The 18,509-nt window shown below is 52.9% G+C and overlaps 1 protein-coding gene across 1 annotated transcript in view; it reads right to left on the bottom strand.

Annotated features, from left to right (window-relative positions):
* nphs1 (NPHS1 adhesion molecule, nephrin) overlaps nucleotides 1-18,509 on the bottom strand; it is a 152,461-nt gene that overhangs the window by 75,279 nt on the left and 58,673 nt on the right. The window contains exons 15-16 of the mRNA XM_086002484.1: nucleotides 18,046-18,186; nucleotides 15,188-15,328 (exon numbers count right to left, since the gene is read on the bottom strand). Of these exons, the coding sequence (XP_085858610.1) occupies nucleotides 15,188-15,328; nucleotides 18,046-18,186 (282 nt within the window). The remainder of the gene's footprint in view (nucleotides 1-15,187; nucleotides 15,329-18,045; nucleotides 18,187-18,509) is intronic.

Here is an 18,509-nt window from a genome sequence, read left to right as displayed (position 1 = left end):
CTATCCCATCAAACACTCCCAGGGCAGGTACAGCACGGGTTAGATACAGAGTAAAGCTCCCTCTACACTGTCCCATCAAACACTCCCAGGGCAGGTACAGCACGGGTTAGATACAGAGTAAAGCTCCCTCTACACTGTCCCATCAAACACTCCCAGGGCAGGTACAGCACGGGTTAGATACAGAGTAAAGCACCCTCTACACTGTCCCATCAAACACTCCCAGGGCAGGTACAGCACGGGTTAGATACAGAGTAAAGCTCCCTCTACACTGTCCCATCAAACACTCCCAGGGCAGGTACAGCACGGGTTAGATACAGAGTATAGCTCCATCTACACTGTCCCATCAAACACTCCCAGGGCAGGTACAGCACTAAACTAGGAGGTGGGGTGGGCTCAGAGGAAGAGACCAGGAAGCTCCAGAGCGATTTGGACAGACTGGGCGATTGGGCGGATAAATGGCAGATGCACTATAATGTGGACAAGTGCGAAGTTATCCACCTTGGGTGCAGGAACGGGAGGGCAAATTATTATTTAAATGGCAATAGATTGGGAGAGGGGGAAGTACAGAGAGACCTGGGTGTTCTTGTACACCAGTCACTGAAGGCGAGCATGCAGGTGCAACAGGCGGTCAAGAAGGCAAACGGTATGCTGGCCTTCATAGCAAAAGGGTTAGAATACAGGAACAGGGATACCTTGCTGCAGCTGTACAGGGCACTGGTGAGACCACACCTCGAGTACTGTGTACAGTTTTGGTCGCCTCATCTGAGGAAGGATGTTCTTGCCATGGAGGGGGTGCAGCGGCGATTCACCAGGCTGATACCAGGAATGGCGGGAATGACCTATGAGGAGAGACTATGTAGTTTAGGGATGTACACACTGGAGTTTAGAAGATTGAGAGGGGACCTCATAGAAGTGTATAAAATTCTGACAGGTCTAGACAGACTGGATGCAGAAGGAATGTTTCCCTTGGCGGGTGAGAACAGAACTAGAGGACATAATTTAAGGATAAGGGCTAAACCATTTAGGACAGAGATGAGGGGGAATTTCTTCACTCAGAGAGTGGTGAACCTGTGGAACTCATTGCCACAGAGGGCAGTGTACGCCAGCTCATTAAATATATTTAAGAGGGAATTAGATATATTTCTACGGGCAAAAGGGGTTAAGGGTTACGGAGAGAAGGCGGGGACGGGATACTGAATTAAAGGATCAGCCATGATCTCATTAAATGGCGGAGCAGGCACGAAGGGCCGAATGGCCTACTCCTGCTCCTATCTTCTATGTATCTATGTATCTATGTAGCACGGGTTAGATACAGAGTAAAGCTCCCTCTACACTGTCCCATCAAACAATCCCGGGACAGGTACAGCACGGGTTAGATACAGAGTAAAGCTCCCTCTACACTGTCCCATCAAACACTCCCAGGGCAGGTACAGCACGGGTTAGATACAGAGTAAAGCTCCCTCTACACTGTCCCATCAAACACTCCCGGGACAGGTACAGCACGGGTTAGATACAGAGTAAAGCTCCCTCTACACTGTCCCATCAAACACTCCCAGGGCAGGTACAGCACGGGGTTAGATACAGAGTAAAGCTCCCTCTACACTGTCCCATCAAACACTCCCGGGACAGGTACAGCACGGGTTAGATACAGAGTAAAGCTCCCTCTACACTGTCCCATCAAACACTCCCAGGGCAGGTACAGCACGGGGTTAGATACAGAGTAAAGCTCCCTCTACACTGTCCCATCAAACACTCCCAGGGCAGGTACAGCACGGGGTTAGATACAGAGTAAAGCTCCCTCTACACTGTCCCATCAAACACTCCCGGGACAGGTACAGCACGGGGTTAGATACAGAGTAAAGCTCCCTCTACACTGTCCCATCAAACACTCCCAGGGCAGGAACAGCACGGGGTTAGATACAGAGTAAAGCTCCCTCTACACTGTCCCATCAAACACTCCCAGGGCAGGTACAGCACGGGGTTAGATACAGAGTAAAGCTCCCTCTACACTGTCCCATCAAACACTCCCGGGACAGGTACAGCATGGGTTAGATACAGAGTAAAGCTCCCTCTACACTGTCCCATCAAACACTCCCAGGGCAGGTACAGCACGGGGTTAGATACAGAGTAAAGCTCCCTCTACACTGTCCCATCAAACACTCCCGGGACAGGTACAGCACGGGTTAGATACAGAGTAAAGCTCCCTCTACACTGTCCCATCAAACACTCCCAGGGCAGGTACAGCACGGGGTTAGAAACAGAGTAAAGCTCCCTCTACACTGTCCCATCAAACACTCCCGGGACAGGTACAGCATGGGTTAGATACAGAGTAAAGCTCCCTCTACACTGTCCCATCAAACACTCCCAGGGCAGGTACAGCACGGGGTTAGATACAGAGTAAAGCTCCCTCTACACTGTCCCATCAAACACTCCCGGGACAGGTACAGCACGGGTTAGATACAGAGTAAAGCTCCCTCTACACTGTCCCATCAAACACTCCCAGGGCAGGTACAGCACGGGGTTAGATACAGAGTAAAGCTCCCTCTACACTGTCCCATCAAACACTCCCGGGACAGGTACAGCACGGGTTAGATACAGAGTAAAGCTCCCTCTACACTGTCCCATCAAACACTCCCAGGGCAGGTACAGCACGGGGTTAGATACAGAGTAAAGCTCCCTCTACCCTGTCCCATCAAACACTCCCAGGGCAGGTACAGCACGGGGTTAGATACAGAGTAAAGCTCCCTCTACACTGTCCCATCAAACACTCCCGGGACAGGTACAGCACGGGGTTAGATACAGAGTAAAGCTCCCTCTACACTGTCCCATCAAACACTCCCAGGGCAGGTACAGCACGGGTTAGATACAGAGTAAAGCTCCCTCTACACTGTCCCATCAAACACTCCCAGGGCAGGTACAGCACGGGGTTAGATACAGAGTAAAGCTCCCTCTACACTGTCCCATCAAACACTCCCGGGACAGGTACAGCACGGGTTAGATACAGAGTAAAGCTCCCTCTACACTGTCCCATCAAACACTCCCAGGGCAGGTACATCACGGGTTAGATACAGAGTAAAGCTCCCACTACACTGTCCCATCAAACACTCCCAGGGCAGGTACAGCACGGGTTAGATACAGAGTAAAGCTCCCTCTACACTGTCCCATCAAACACTCCCAGGGCAGGTACAGCACGGGGTTAGATACAGAGTAAAGCTCCCTCTACACTATCCCATCAAACACTCCCGGGACAGGTACAGCACGGGTTAGATACAGAGTAAAGCTCCCTCTACACTGTCCCATCAAACACTCCCAGGGCAGGTACAGCACGGGGTTAGATACAGAGTAAAGCTCCCTCTACACTGTCCCATCAAACACTCCCGGGACAGGTACAGCACGGGTTAGATGCAGAGTAAAGCTCCCTCTACACTGTCCCATCAAACACTCCCAGGGCAGGTACAGCACGGGGTTAGAAACAGAGTAAAGCTCCCTCTACACTGTCCCATCAAACACTCCCGGGACAGGTACAGCATGGGTTAGATACAGAGTAAAGCTCCCTCTACACTGTCCCATCAAACACTCCCAGGGCAGGTACAGCACGGGGTTAGATACAGAGTAAAGCTCCCTCTACACTGTCCCATCAAACACTCCCGGGACAGGTACAGCACGGGTTAGATACAGAGTAAAGCTCCCTCTACACTGTCCCATCAAACACTCCCAGGGCAGGTACAGCACGGGGTTAGATACAGAGTAAAGCTCCCTCTACACTGTCCCATCAAACACTCCCGGGACAGGTACAGCACGGGTTAGATACAGAGTAAAGCTCCCTCTACACTGTCCCATCAAACACTCCCAGGGCAGGTACAGCACGGGGTTAGATACAGAGTAAAGCTCCCTCTACCCTGTCCCATCAAACACTCCCAGGGCAGGTACAGCACGGGGTTAGATACAGAGTAAATCTCCCTCTACACTGTCCCATCAAACACTCCCGGGACAGGTACAGCACGGGGTTAGATACAGAGTAAAGCTCCCTCTACACTGTCCCATCAAACACTCCCAGGGCAGGTACAGCACGGGTTAGATACAGAGTAAAGCTCCCTCTACACTGTCCCATCAAACACTCCCAGGGCAGGTACAGCACGGGGTTAGATACAGAGTAAAGCTCCCTCTACACTGTCCCATCAAACACTCCCGGGACAGGTACAGCACGGGTTAGATACAGAGTAAAGCTCCCACTACACTGTCCCATCAAACACTCCCAGGGCAGGTACAGCACGGGTTAGATACAGAGTAAAGCTCCCTCTACACTGTCCCATCAAACACTCCCAGGGCAGGTACAGCACGGGGTTAGATACAGAGTAAAGCTCCCTCTACACTGTCCCATCAAACACTCCCGGGACAGGTACAGCACGGGTTAGATACAGAGTAAAGCTCCCTCTACACTGTCCCATCAAACACTCCCAGGGCAGGTACAGCACGGGGTTAGATACAGAGTAAAGCTCCCTCTACACTGTCCCATCAAACACTCCCAGGGCAGGTACAGCATGGGTTAGATACAGAGTAAAGCTCCCTCTACACTGTCCCATCAAACACTCCCAGGGCAGGTACATCACGGGTTAGATACAGAATAAAGCTCCCACTACACTGTCCCATCAAACACTCCCAGGGCAGGTACAGCACGGGTTAGATACAGAGTAAAGCTCCCTCTACACTGTCCCATCAAACACTCCCAGGGCAGGTACAGCACGGGGTTAGATACAGAGTAAAGCTCCCTCTACACTGTCCCATCAAACACTCCCGGGACAGGTACAGCACGGGTTAGATACAGAGTAAAGCTCCCTCTACACTGTCCCATCAAACACTCCCAGGGCAGGTACAGCACGGGGTTAGATACAGAGTAAAGCTCCCTCTACACTGTCCCATCAAACACTCCCGGGACAGGTACAGCACGGGTTAGATGCAGAGTAAAGCTCCCTCTACACTGTCCCATCAAACACTCCCAGGGCAGGTACAGCACGGGGTTAGAAACAGAGTAAAGCTCCCTCTACACTGTCCCATCAAACACTCCCGGGACAGGTACAGCATGGGTTAGATACAGAGTAAAGCTCCCTCTACACTGTCCCATCAAACACTCCCAGGGCAGGTACAGCACGGGGTTAGATACAGAGTAAAGCTCCCTCTACACTGTCCCATCAAACACTCCCGGGACAGGTACAGCACGGGTTAGATACAGAGTAAAGCTCCTTCTACACTGTCCCATCAAACACTCCCAGGGCAGGTACAGCACGGGGTTAGATACAGAGTAAAGCTCCCTCTACACTGTCCCATCAAACACTCCCGGGACAGGTACAGCACGGGTTAGATGCAGAGTAAAGCTCCCTCTACACTGTCCCATCAAACACTCCCAGGGCAGGTACAGCACGGGGTTAGATACAGAGTAAAGCTCCCTCTACCCTGTCCCATCAAACACTCCCAGGGCAGGTACAGCACGGGGTTAGATACAGAGTAAAGCTCCCTCTACACTGTCCCATCAAACACTCCCGGGACAGGTACAGCACGGGGTTAGATACAGAGTAAAGCTCCCTCTACACTGTCCCATCAAACACCTCCCAGGGCAGGTACAGCACGGGTTAGATACAGAGTAAAGCTCCCTCTACACTGTCCCATCAAACACTCCCAGGGCAGGTACAGCACGGGGTTAGATACAGAGTAAAGCTCCCTCTACACTGTCCCATCAAACACTCCCGGGACAGGTACAGCACGGGTTAGATACAGAGTAAAGCTCCCACTACACTGTCCCATCAAACACTCCCAGGGCAGGTACAGCACGGGTTAGATACAGAGTAAAGCTCCCTCTACACTGTCCCATCAAACACTCCCAGGGCAGGTACAGCACGGGGTTAGATACAGAGTAAAGCTCCCTCTACACTGTCCCATCAAACACTCCGGGACAGGTACAGCACGGGTTAGATACAGAGTAAAGCTCCCTCTACACTGTCCCATCAAACACTCCCAGGGCAGGTACAGCACGGGGTTAGATACAGAGTAAAGCTCCCTCTACACTGTTCCATCAAACACTCCCAGGGCAGGTACAGCATGGGTTAGATACAGAGTAAAGCTCCCTCTACACTGTCCCATCAAACACTCCCAGGGCAGGTACAGCACGGGGTTAGATACAGAGTAAAGCTCCCTCTACACTGTCCCATCAAACACTCCCGGGACAGGTACAGCACGGGGTTAGATACAGAGTAAAGCTCCCTCTACACTGTCCCATCAAACACTCCCAGGGCAGGTACCGCATGGGTTAGATACAGAGTAAAGCTCCCTCTACACTGTCCCATCAAACACTCCCAGGGCAGGTACAGCACGGGGTTAGATACAGAGTAAAGCTCACTCTACACTGTCCCATCAAACACTCCCGGGACAGGTACAGCACGGGGTTAGATACAGAGTAAAGCTCCCTCTACACTGTCCCATCAAACACTCCCGGGACAGGTACAGCACCGGGTTAGATACAGAGTAAAGCTCCCACTACACTGTCCCATCAAACACTCCCAGGGCAGGTACAGCACGGGTTAGATACAGAGTAAAGCTCCCTCTACACTGTCCCATCAAACACTCCCAGGGCAGGTACAGCACGGGGTTAGATACAGAGTAAAGCTCCCTCTACACTGTCCCATCAAACACTCCCGGGACAGGTACAGCACGGGTTAGATACAGAGTAAAGCTCCCTCTACACTGTCCCATCAAACACTCCCAGGGCAGGTACAGCACGGGGTTAGATACAGAGTAAAGCTCCCTCTACACTGTCCCATCAAACACTCCCAGGGCAGGTACAGCATGGGTTAGATACAGAGTAAAGCTCCCTCTACACTGTCCCATCAAACACTCCCAGGGCAGGTACAGCACGGGGTTAGATACAGAGTAAAGCTCCCTCTACACTGTCCCATCAAACACTCCCAGGACAGGTACAGCACGGGGTTAGATACAGAGTAAAGCTCCCTCTACACTGTCCCATCAAACACTCCCAGGGCAGGTACCGCATGGGTTAGATACAGAGTAAAGCTCCCTCTACACTGTCCCATCAAACACTCCCAGGGCAGGTACAGCACGGGGTTAGATACAGAGTAAAGCTCACTCTACACTGTCCCATCAAACACTCCCGGGACAGGTACAGCACGGGGTTAGATACAGAGTAAAGCTCCCTCTACACTGTCCCATCAAACACTCCCGGGACAGGTACAGCACCGGGTTAGATACAGAGTAAAGCTCCCACTACACTGTCCCATCAAACACTCCCAGGGCAGGTACAGCACGGGTTAGATACAGAGAAAAGCTCCCTCTACACTGTCCCATCAAACACTCCCAGGGCAGGTACAGCACGGGGTTAGATACAGAGTAAAGCTCCCTCTACACTGTTCCATCAAACACTCCCGGGACAGGTACAGCACGGGTTAGATACAGAGTAAAGCTCCCTCTACACTGTCCCATCAAACACTCCCAGGGCAGGTACAGCACGGGGTTAGATACAGAGTAATGCTCCCTCTACACTGTCCCATCAAACACTCCCAGGGCAGGTACAGCACGGGTTAGATACAGAGTAAAGCTCCCTCTACACTGTCCCATCAAACACTCCCAGGGCAGGTACAGCATGGGTTAGATACAGAGTAAAGCTCCCTCTACACTGTCCCATCAAACACTCCCAGGGCAGGTACATCACGGGTTAGATACAGAATAAAGCTCCCACTACACTGTCCCATCAAACACTCCCAGGGCAGGTACAGCACGGGTTAGATACAGAGTAAAGCTCCCTCTACACTGTCCCATCAAACACTCCCAGGGCAGGTACAGCACGGGGTTAGATACAGAGTAAAGCTCCCTCTACACTGTCCCATCAAACACTCCCGGGACAGGTACAGCACGGGTTAGATACAGAGTAAAGCTCCCTCTACACTGTCCCATCAAACACTCCCAGGGCAGGTACAGCACGGGGTTAGATACAGAGTAAAGCTCCCTCTACACTGTCCCATCAAACACTCCCGGGACAGGTACAGCACGGGTTAGATGCAGAGTAAAGCTCCCTCTACACTGTCCCATCAAACACTCCCAGGGCAGGTACAGCACGGGGTTAGAAACAGAGTAAAGCTCCCTCTACACTGTCCCATCAAACACTCCCGGGACAGGTACAGCATGGGTTAGATACAGAGTAAAGCTCCCTCTACACTGTCCCATCAAACACTCCCAGGGCAGGTACAGCACGGGGTTAGATACAGAGTAAAGCTCCCTCTACACTGTCCCATCAAACACTCCCGGGACAGGTACAGCACGGGTTAGATACAGAGTAAAGCTCCTTCTACACTGTCCCATCAAACACTCCCAGGGCAGGTACAGCACGGGGTTAGATACAGAGTAAAGCTCCCTCTACACTGTCCCATCAAACACTCCCGGGACAGGTACAGCACGGGTTAGATGCAGAGTAAAGCTCCCTCTACACTGTCCCATCAAACACTCCCAGGGCAGGTACAGCACGGGGTTAGATACAGAGTAAAGCTCCCTCTACCCTGTCCCATCAAACACTCCCAGGGCAGGTACAGCACGGGGTTAGATACAGAGTAAAGCTCCCTCTACACTGTCCCATCAAACACTCCCGGGACAGGTACAGCACGGGGTTAGATACAGAGTAAAGCTCCCTCTACACTGTCCCATCAAACACTCCCAGGGCAGGTACAGCACGGGTTAGATACAGAGTAAAGCTCCCTCTACACTGTCCCATCAAACACTCCCAGGGCAGGTACAGCACGGGGTTAGATACAGAGTAAAGCTCCCTCTACACTGTCCCATCAAACACTCCCGGGACAGGTACAGCACGGGTTAGATACAGAGTAAAGCTCCCACTACACTGTCCCATCAAACACTCCCAGGGCAGGTACAGCACGGGTTAGATACAGAGTAAAGCTCCCTCTACACTGTCCCATCAAACACTCCCAGGGCAGGTACAGCACGGGGTTAGATACAGAGTAAAGCTCCCTCTACACTGTCCCATCAAACACTCCCGGGACAGGTACAGCACGGGTTAGATACAGAGTAAAGCTCCCTCTACACTGTCCCATCAAACACTCCCAGGGCAGGTACAGCACGGGGTTAGATACAGAGTAAAGCTCCCTCTACACTGTTCCATCAAACACTCCCAGGGCAGGTACAGCATGGGTTAGATACAGAGTAAAGCTCCCTCTACACTGTCCCATCAAACACTCCCAGGGCAGGTACAGCACGGGGTTAGATACAGAGTAAAGCTCCCTCTACACTGTCCCATCAAACACTCCCGGGACAGGTACAGCACGGGGTTAGATACAGAGTAAAGCTCCCTCTACACTGTCCCATCAAACACTCCCAGGGCAGGTACCGCATGGGTTAGATACAGAGTAAAGCTCCCTCTACACTGTCCCATCAAACACTCCCAGGGCAGGTACAGCACGGGGTTAGATACAGAGTAAAGCTCACTCTACACTGTCCCATCAAACACTCCCGGGACAGGTACAGCACGGGGTTAGATACAGAGTAAAGCTCCCTCTACACTGTCCCATCAAACACTCCCGGGACAGGTACAGCACCGGGTTAGATACAGAGTAAAGCTCCCACTACACTGTCCCATCAAACACTCCCAGGGCAGGTACAGCACGGGTTAGATACAGAGTAAAGCTCCCTCTACACTGTCCCATCAAACACTCCCAGGGCAGGTACAGCACGGGGTTAGATACAGAGTAAAGCTCCCTCTACACTGTCCCATCAAACACTCCCGGGACAGGTACAGCACGGGTTAGATACAGAGTAAAGCTCCCTCTACACTGTCCCATCAAACACTCCCAGGGCAGGTACAGCACGGGGTTAGATACAGAGTAAAGCTCCCTCTACACTGTCCCATCAAACACTCCCAGGGCAGGTACAGCATGGGTTAGATACAGAGTAAAGCTCCCTCAACACTGTCCCATCAAACACTCCCAGGGCAGGTACAGCACGGGGTTAGATACAGAGTAAAGCTCCCTCTACACTGTCCCATCAAACACTCCCGGGACAGGTACAGCACGGGGTTAGATACAGAGTAAAGCTCCCTCTACACTGTCCCATCAAACACTCCCAGGGCAGGTACCGCATGGGTTAGATACAGAGTAAAGCTCCCTCTACACTGTCCCATCAAACACTCCCAGGGCAGGTACAGCACGGGGTTAGATACAGAGTAAAGCTCACTCTACACTGTCCCATCAAACACTCCCGGGACAGGTACAGCACGGGGTTAGATACAGAGTAAAGCTCCCTCTACACTGTCCCATCAAACACTCCCGGGACAGGTACAGCACCGGGTTAGATACAGAGTAAAGCTCCCACTACACTGTCCCATCAAACACTCCCAGGGCAGGTACAGCACGGGTTAGATACAGAGTAAAGCTCCCTCTACACTGTCCCATCAAACACTCCCAGGGCAGGTACAGCACGGGGTTAGATACAGAGTAAAGCTCCCTCTACACTGTCCCATCAAACACTCCCGGGACAGGTACAGCACGGGTTAGATACAGAGTAAAGCTCCCTCTACACTGTCCCATCAAACACTCCCAGGGCAGGTACAGCACGGGGTTAGATACAGAGTAAAGCTCCCTCTACACTGTCCCATCAAACACTCCCAGGGCAGGTACAGCATGGGTTAGATACAGAGTAAAGCTCCCTCTACACTGTTCCATCAAACACTCCCGGGACAGGTACAGCACGGGTTAGATACAGAGTAAAGCTCCCTCTACACTGTCCCATCAAACACTCCCAGGGCAGGTACAGCACGGGGTTAGATACAGAGTAATGCTCCCTCTACACTGTCCCATCAAACACTCCCAGGGCAGGTACAGCACGGGTTAGATACAGAGTAAAGCTCCCTCTACACTGTCCCATCAAACACTCCCAGGGCAGGTACAGCATGGGTTAGATACAGAGTAAAGCTCCCTCTACACTGTCCCATCAAACACTCCCAGGGCAGGTACATCACGGGTTAGATACAGAATAAAGCTCCCACTACACTGTCCCATCAAACACTCCCAGGGCAGGTACAGCACGGGTTAGATACAGAGTAAAGCTCCCTCTACACTGTCCCATCAAACACTCCCAGGGCAGGTACAGCACGGGGTTAGATACAGAGTAAAGCTCCCTCTACACTGTCCCATCAAACACTCCCGGGACAGGTACAGCACGGGTTAGATACAGAGTAAAGCTCCCTCTACACTGTCCCATCAAACACTCCCAGGGCAGGTACAGCACGGGGTTAGATACAGAGTAAAGCTCCCTCTACACTGTCCCATCAAACACTCCCGGGACAGGTACAGCACGGGTTAGATGCAGAGTAAAGCTCCCTCTACACTGTCCCATCAAACACTCCCAGGGCAGGTACAGCACGGGGTTAGAAACAGAGTAAAGCTCCCTCTACACTGTCCCATCAAACACTCCCGGGACAGGTACAGCATGGGTTAGATACAGAGTAAAGCTCCCTCTACACTGTCCCATCAAACACTCCCAGGGCAGGTACAGCACGGGGTTAGATACAGAGTAAAGCTCCCTCTACACTGTCCCATCAAACACTCCCGGGACAGGTACAGCACGGGTTAGATACAGAGTAAAGCTCCTTCTACACTGTCCCATCAAACACTCCCAGGGCAGGTACAGCACGGGGTTAGATACAGAGTAAAGCTCCCTCTACACTGTCCCATCAAACACTCCCGGGACAGGTACAGCACGGGTTAGATGCAGAGTAAAGCTCCCTCTACACTGTCCCATCAAACACTCCCAGGGCAGGTACAGCATGGGGTTAGATACAGAGTAAAGCTCCCTCTACCCTGTCCCATCAAACACTCCCAGGGCAGGTACAGCACGGGGTTAGATACAGAGTAAAGCTCCCTCTACACTGTCCCATCAAACACTCCCGGGACAGGTACAGCACGGGGTTAGATACAGAGTAAAGCTCCCTCTACACTGTCCCATCAAACACTCCCAGGGCAGGTACAGCACGGGTTAGATACAGAGTAAAGCTCCCTCTACACTGTCCCATCAAACACTCCCAGGGCAGGTACAGCACGGGGTTAGATACAGAGTAAAGCTCCCTCTACACTGTCCCATCAAACACTCCCGGGACAGGTACAGCACGGGTTAGATACAGAGTAAAGCTCCCACTACACTGTCCCATCAAACACTCCCAGGGCAGGTACAGCACGGGTTAGATACAGAGTAAAGCTCCCTCTACACTGTCCCATCAAACACTCCCAGGGCAGGTACAGCACGGGGTTAGATACAGAGTAAAGCTCCCTCTACACTGTCCCATCAAACACTCCCGGGACAGGTACAGCACGGGTTAGATACAGAGTAAAGCTCCCTCTACACTGTCCCATCAAACACTCCCAGGGCAGGTACAGCACGGGGTTAGATACAGAGTAAAGCTCCCTCTACACTGTTCCATCAAACACTCCCAGGGCAGGTACAGCATGGGTTAGATACAGAGTAAAGCTCCCTCTACACTGTCCCATCAAACACTCCCAGGGCAGGTACAGCACGGGGTTAGATACAGAGTAAAGCTCCCTCTACACTGTCCCATCAAACACTCCCGGGACAGGTACAGCACGGGGTTAGATACAGAGTAAAGCTCCCTCTACACTGTCCCATCAAACACTCCCAGGGCAGGTACCGCATGGGTTAGATACAGAGTAAAGCTCCCTCTACACTGTCCCATCAAACACTCCCAGGGCAGGTACAGCACGGGGTTAGATACAGAGTAAAGCTCACTCTACACTGTCCCATCAAACACTCCCGGGACAGGTACAGCACGGGGTTAGATACAGAGTAAAGCTCCCTCTACACTGTCCCATCAAACACTCCCGGGACAGGTACAGCACCGGGTTAGATACAGAGTAAAGCTCCCACTACACTGTCCCATCAAACACTCCCAGGGCAGGTACAGCACGGGTTAGATACAGAGTAAAGCTCCCTCTACACTGTCCCATCAAACACTCCCAGGGCAGGTACAGCACGGGGTTAGATACAGAGTAAAGCTCCCTCTACACTGTCCCATCAAACACTCCCGGGACAGGTACAGCACGGGTTAGATACAGAGTAAAGCTCCCTCTACACTGTCCCATCAAACACTCCCAGGGCAGGTACAGCACGGGTTAGATACAGAGTAAAGCTCCCTCTACACTGTCCCATCAAACACTCCCAGGACAGGTACAGCACGGGTTAGATACAGAGTAAAGCTCCCTCTACACTGTCCCATCAAACACTCCCAGGGCAGGTACAGCATGGGTTAGATACAGAGTAAAGCTCCCTCTACACTGTCCCATCAAACACTCCCAGGGCAGGTACAGCACGGGGTTAGATACAGAGTAAAGCTCCCTCTACACTGTCCCATCAAACACTCCCGGGACAGGTACAGCACGGGGTTAGATACAGAGTAAAGCTCCCTCTACACTGTCCCATCAAACACTCCCAGGGCAGGTACCGCATGGGTTAGATACAGAGTAAAGCTCCCTCTACACTGTCCCATCAAACACTCCCAGGGCAGGTACAGCACGGGGTTAGATACAGAGTAAAGCTCCCTCTACTCTGTCCCATCAAACACTCCCGGGACAGGTACAGCACGGGGTTAGATACAGAGTAAAGCTCCCTCTACACTGTCCCATCAAACACTCCCAGGGCAGGTACCGCATGGGTTAGATACAGAGTAAAGCTCCCTCTACACTGTCCCATCAAACACTCCCAGGGCAGGTACAGCACGGGGTTAGATACAGAGTAAAGCTCCCTCTACACTGTCCCATCAAACACTCCCAGGGCAGGTACAGCACGGGTTAGATACAGAGTAAAGCTCCCTCTACACTGTCCCATCAAACACTCCCAGGGCAGGTACAGCACGGGTTCGATACAGAGTAAAGCTTCCTCTACACTGTCCCATCAAACACTCCCAGGGCAGGTACAGCACGGGTTAGATACAGAGTAAAGCTCCCTCTACACTGTCCCATCAAACACTCCCAGGGCAGGTACAGCACGGGATAGATACAGAGTAAAGCTCCCTCTACACTGTCCCATCAAACACTCCCACGGCAGGTACAGCACGGGTTAGATACAGAGTAAAGCTCCCTCTACACTGTCCCATCAAACACTCCCAGGGCAGGTACAGCACGGGTTAGATACAGAGTAAAGCTCCCTCTACATTGTCCCATCAAGCACTCCCAGGGCAGGCACAGCACGGGTTAGATACAGAGTAAAGCTCCCTCTACACTGTCCCATCAAACACTCCCAGGGCAGGTACAGCACGGGTTAGATACAGAGTAAAGCTCCCTCTACACTGTCCCATCAAACACTCCCAGGGCAGGTACAGCATGGGTTAGATACAGAGTAAAGCTCCCTCTACACTGTCCCGTCAAACACTCCCAGGGCAGGTACAGCACGGGGTTAGATACAGAGTAAAGCTCCCTCTACACTGTCCCATCAAACACTCCCGGGACAGGTACAGCACGGGGTTAGATACAGAGTAAAGCTCCCTCTACACTGTCCCATCAAACACTCCCAGGGCAGGTACCGCATGGGTTAGATACAGAGTAAAGCTCCCTCTACACTGTCCCATCAAACACTCCCAGGGCAGGTACAGCACGGGGTTAGATACAGAGTAAAGCTCCCTCTACACTGTCCCATCAAACACTCCCGGGACAGGTACAGCACGGGGTTAGATACAGAGTAAAGCTCCCTCTACACTGTCCCATCAAACACTCCCAGGGCAGGTACCGCATGGGTTAGATACAGAGTAAAGCTCCCTCTACACTGTCCCATCAAACACTCCCAGGGCAGGTACAGCACGGGGTTAGATACAGAGTAAAGCTCCCTCTACACTGTCCCATCAAACACTCCCAGGGCAGGTACAGCACGGGTTAGATACAGAGTAAAGCTCCCTCTACACTGTCCCATCAAACACTCCCAGGGCAGGTACAGCACGGGTTAGATACAGAGTAAAGCTCCCTCTACACTGTCCCATCAAACACTCCCAGGGCAGGTACAGCACGGGTTAGATACAGAGTAAAGCTCCCTCTACACTGTCCCATCAAACACTCCCAGGACAGGTACAGCACGGGGTGGTGCTCTCCTGCTCTGATACAGACACAGTCACCCAACTCACACTGCACATCGAGTTTAAGTAGTGTCTCATTCTCTCCTTCCTCATTCCTCAGGTGTATGCTGTATAATCCGGCATCGTCCCGTGTCAGGTTCCAGATCTCCAGTGACCCGTCCGCCTTCAGGTGATGGCGCGTCGGACCATCTGCAAAATCTACAATGAGCTCACAGAGATTCTACACACAATCCACGGACAGGTCATAGTCCAGATCCCAGTGAGAGTCATTGTGTGTGGAAACCGTACCCCAGTGAGAGTCAGTGTGTGTGGAACCCGTACCCCAGTGAGAGTCAGTGTGTGTGGAACCCGTACCCCAGTGAGAGTCAGTGTGTGTGGAACCCGTACCCCAGTGAGAGTCAGTGTGTGTGGAACCTGTACCCCAGTGAGAGTCAGTGTGTGTGGAACCCGTACCCCAGTGAGAGTCAGTGTGTGTGGAACCCGTACCCCAGTGAGAGTCAGTGTGCATGGGACCCGTACCCCAGTGAGAGTCAGTGTGTGTGGAACCCGTACCCCAGTGAGAGTCAGTGTGTGTGGAAGCCGTACCCCAGTGAGAGTCAGTGTGTGTGGAATCCGTACCCCAGTGAGAGTCAGTGTGTGTGGAACCCGTACCCCAGTGAGAGTCGGTGTGTGTGGAACCCGTACCCCAGTGAGAGTCAGTGTGTGTGGAACCCGTACCCCAGTGAGAGTCAGTGTGTGTGGAACCCGTACCCCAGTGAGAGTCAGTGTGTGTGGAACCCGTACCCCTGTGAGAGTCAGTGTGTGTGGAACCCGTACCCCAGTGAGAGTCAGTGTCTGTGGAACCCGTACCCCTGTGAGAGTCAGTGTGTGTGGAACCTGTACCCCAGTGAGAGTCAATGTGTGTGGAACCCGTAACCCAGTGAGAGTCAGTGTGTGTGGAACTCATACCCCAGTGAGAGTCAGTGTGTGTGGAACCCGTACCCCAGTGAGAGTCAGTGTGTGTGGAACCCATACCCCAGTGAGAGTCAGTGTGTGTGGAACCCGTACCCCAGTGAGAGTCAGTGTGTGTGGAGCCCGTACCCAAGTGAGAGTCAGTGTGTGTGGAACCTGTACCCCAGTGAGAGTGAATGTGTGTGGGACCCGTACCCCAGTGAGAGTCAGTGTGTGTGGAACCCGTACCCCAGTGAGAGTCAGTATGTGTGGAACCCGTACCCCTGTGAGAGTCAGTGTGTGTGGAACCCGTACCCCAGTGAGAGTCAGTGTGTGTGGAACCCGTACCCCAGTGAGAGTCAGTGTGCATGGGACCCGTACCCCAGTGAGAGTCAGTGTGTGTGGAACCCGTACCCCAGTGAGAGTCAGTGTGTGTGGAACCCGTACCCCAGTGAGAGTCAGTGTGTGTGGAACCCGTACCCCAGTGAGAGTCAGTGTGTGTTGAACCCGTACCCCAGTGAGAGTCAGTGTGTGTGGAACCCGTACCCCAGTGCGAGTCAGTGTGTGTTGAACCCGTACCCCAGTGAGAGTCAGTGTGTGTGGAACCCGTACCCCAGTGAGAGTCAGTGTGTGTGGAACCCGTGCCCCAGTGAGAGTCAGTGTGTGTGGAACCCGTACCCCAGTGAGAGTCAGTGTGTGTGGAATACATACCCCAGTGAGAGTCAGTGTGTGTGGAACCCGTACCCCAGTGAGAGTCAGTGTGTGTGGAACCCGTACCCCAGTGAGAGTCAGTGTGTGTGGAACCCGTACCCCAGTTAGAGTCAGTGTGTGTGGGACCCGTACCCCAGTGAGAGTCAGTGTGTGTGGAACCCGTACCCCAGTGAGAGTCAGTGCGTGTGGGACCCGTACCCCAGTACGAGTCAGTGTGTGTGGAACCCGTACCCCAGTGAGAGTCAGTGTGTGTGTGACCCGTACACCAGTGAGAGTCAGTGTGTGTGGAACCCGTACCCCAGTGAGAGTCAGTGTGTGTGGAACCCGTACCCCAGTGAGAGTCAGTGTGTGTGGAACCCGAACCCCAGTGAGAGTCAGTGTGTGTGGAACCCGTACCCCAGTGAGAGTCAGTGTGTGTGGAACCCGTACCCCAGTGAGAGTCAGTGTGTATGGGACCCGTACCCCAGTGAGAGTCAGTGTGTGTGGAACCCGTACCCCAGTGAGAGTCAGTGTGTGTGGAACCCGTACCCCAGTGAGAGTCAGTGTGTGTGGAACCCGTACCCCAGTGAGAGTCAGTTTGTGTGGAACCCGTACCCCAGTGAGAGTCAGCGTGTGTGGAACCCGTACCCCAGTGAGAGTCAGTGTGTGTGGAACTCGTACCCCAGTGAGAGTCAGTGTGTGTGGAACCCGTACCCCAGTGAGAGTCAGTGTGTGTGGAACCCGTACCCCAGTGAGAGTCAGTGTGTGTGGAACCCCTACCCCAGTGAGAGTCAGTATGTGTGGCACCCGTACCCCAGTGAGAGTCAGTGTGTGTGGAACCCGTACCCCAGTGAGAGTCAGTGTGTGTGGAACCTGTACCCCAGTGAGAGTCAGTATGTGTGGCACCCGTACCCCAGTGAGAGTCAGTGTGTGTGGAACCCGTACCCCAGTGAGTGTCAGTGTGTGTGGAACCCGTACCCCAGTGAGAGTCAGTGTGTGTGGAACCCGTACCCCAGTGACAGTCAGTGTGTGTGGAACCCGTACCCCAGTGAGAGTCAGTGTGTGTGGAACCCGTACCCCAGTGAGAGTCAGTGTGTGTGGAACCCGTACCCCAGTGAGAGTCAGTGTGTGTGGAACCCGTACCCCAGTGAGAGTCAGTGTGTGTGGAACCCGTACCCCAGTGAGAGTCAGTGTGTGTGGGGAGGTAAGTGTTTTCGGTCGGTGAGCGGGACAACGTCTGATCTCACTGGATTCCTGCTTTTGTCTCAAATGAACTGAACTCTGACCTTTGACCAGCTCCACCCCGTTGCGGCTCCAGGTGTAGGTGACCTCCGGCGGGTTGGCAGATACTTTGACGGGGATGACGACAGCTCCTCGCTCCTCCGCCAGCACAACGCGCACCTGACCCACCAAAAACTCCGGGGGATCTACACAAGAAAGCACAGGCCCTCGAGTGACCAGTGAGTGAGTGACCAGTGAGTGACCAGTAAGTGAGTGACCAGTAAGTGAGTGACCAGTAAGTGAGTGACCAGTGAGCGTGTGACCGGTGAGTGAGTGACCAGTGAGTGAGTGACCAATGAGTGAGTGACCAGTGAGTGTATGACCGGTGAGTGAGTGACCAGTGAGTGAGTGACCAATGAGTGAGTGACCAGTGAGTGAGTGGCCAGTGAGTGAGTGACCAGTGAGTGACCAATGAGTGACTGACCAGTGATTGACAGTGAGTGAGTGTCCAGTGAGTAAGTCACCAGTG

The sequence above is a fragment of the Somniosus microcephalus genome, chromosome 12 (assembly GCF_052327205.1).
Source record: "Somniosus microcephalus isolate GS21.2 chromosome 12, FLI_Smic_1.0, whole genome shotgun sequence".
Taxonomy (NCBI): Eukaryota; Metazoa; Chordata; class Chondrichthyes; order Squaliformes; family Somniosidae; genus Somniosus; species Somniosus microcephalus.
The sequence above is the reverse complement of the archived record's forward strand: the minus strand, read 5'-3'. Positions and strand labels throughout refer to the sequence as shown.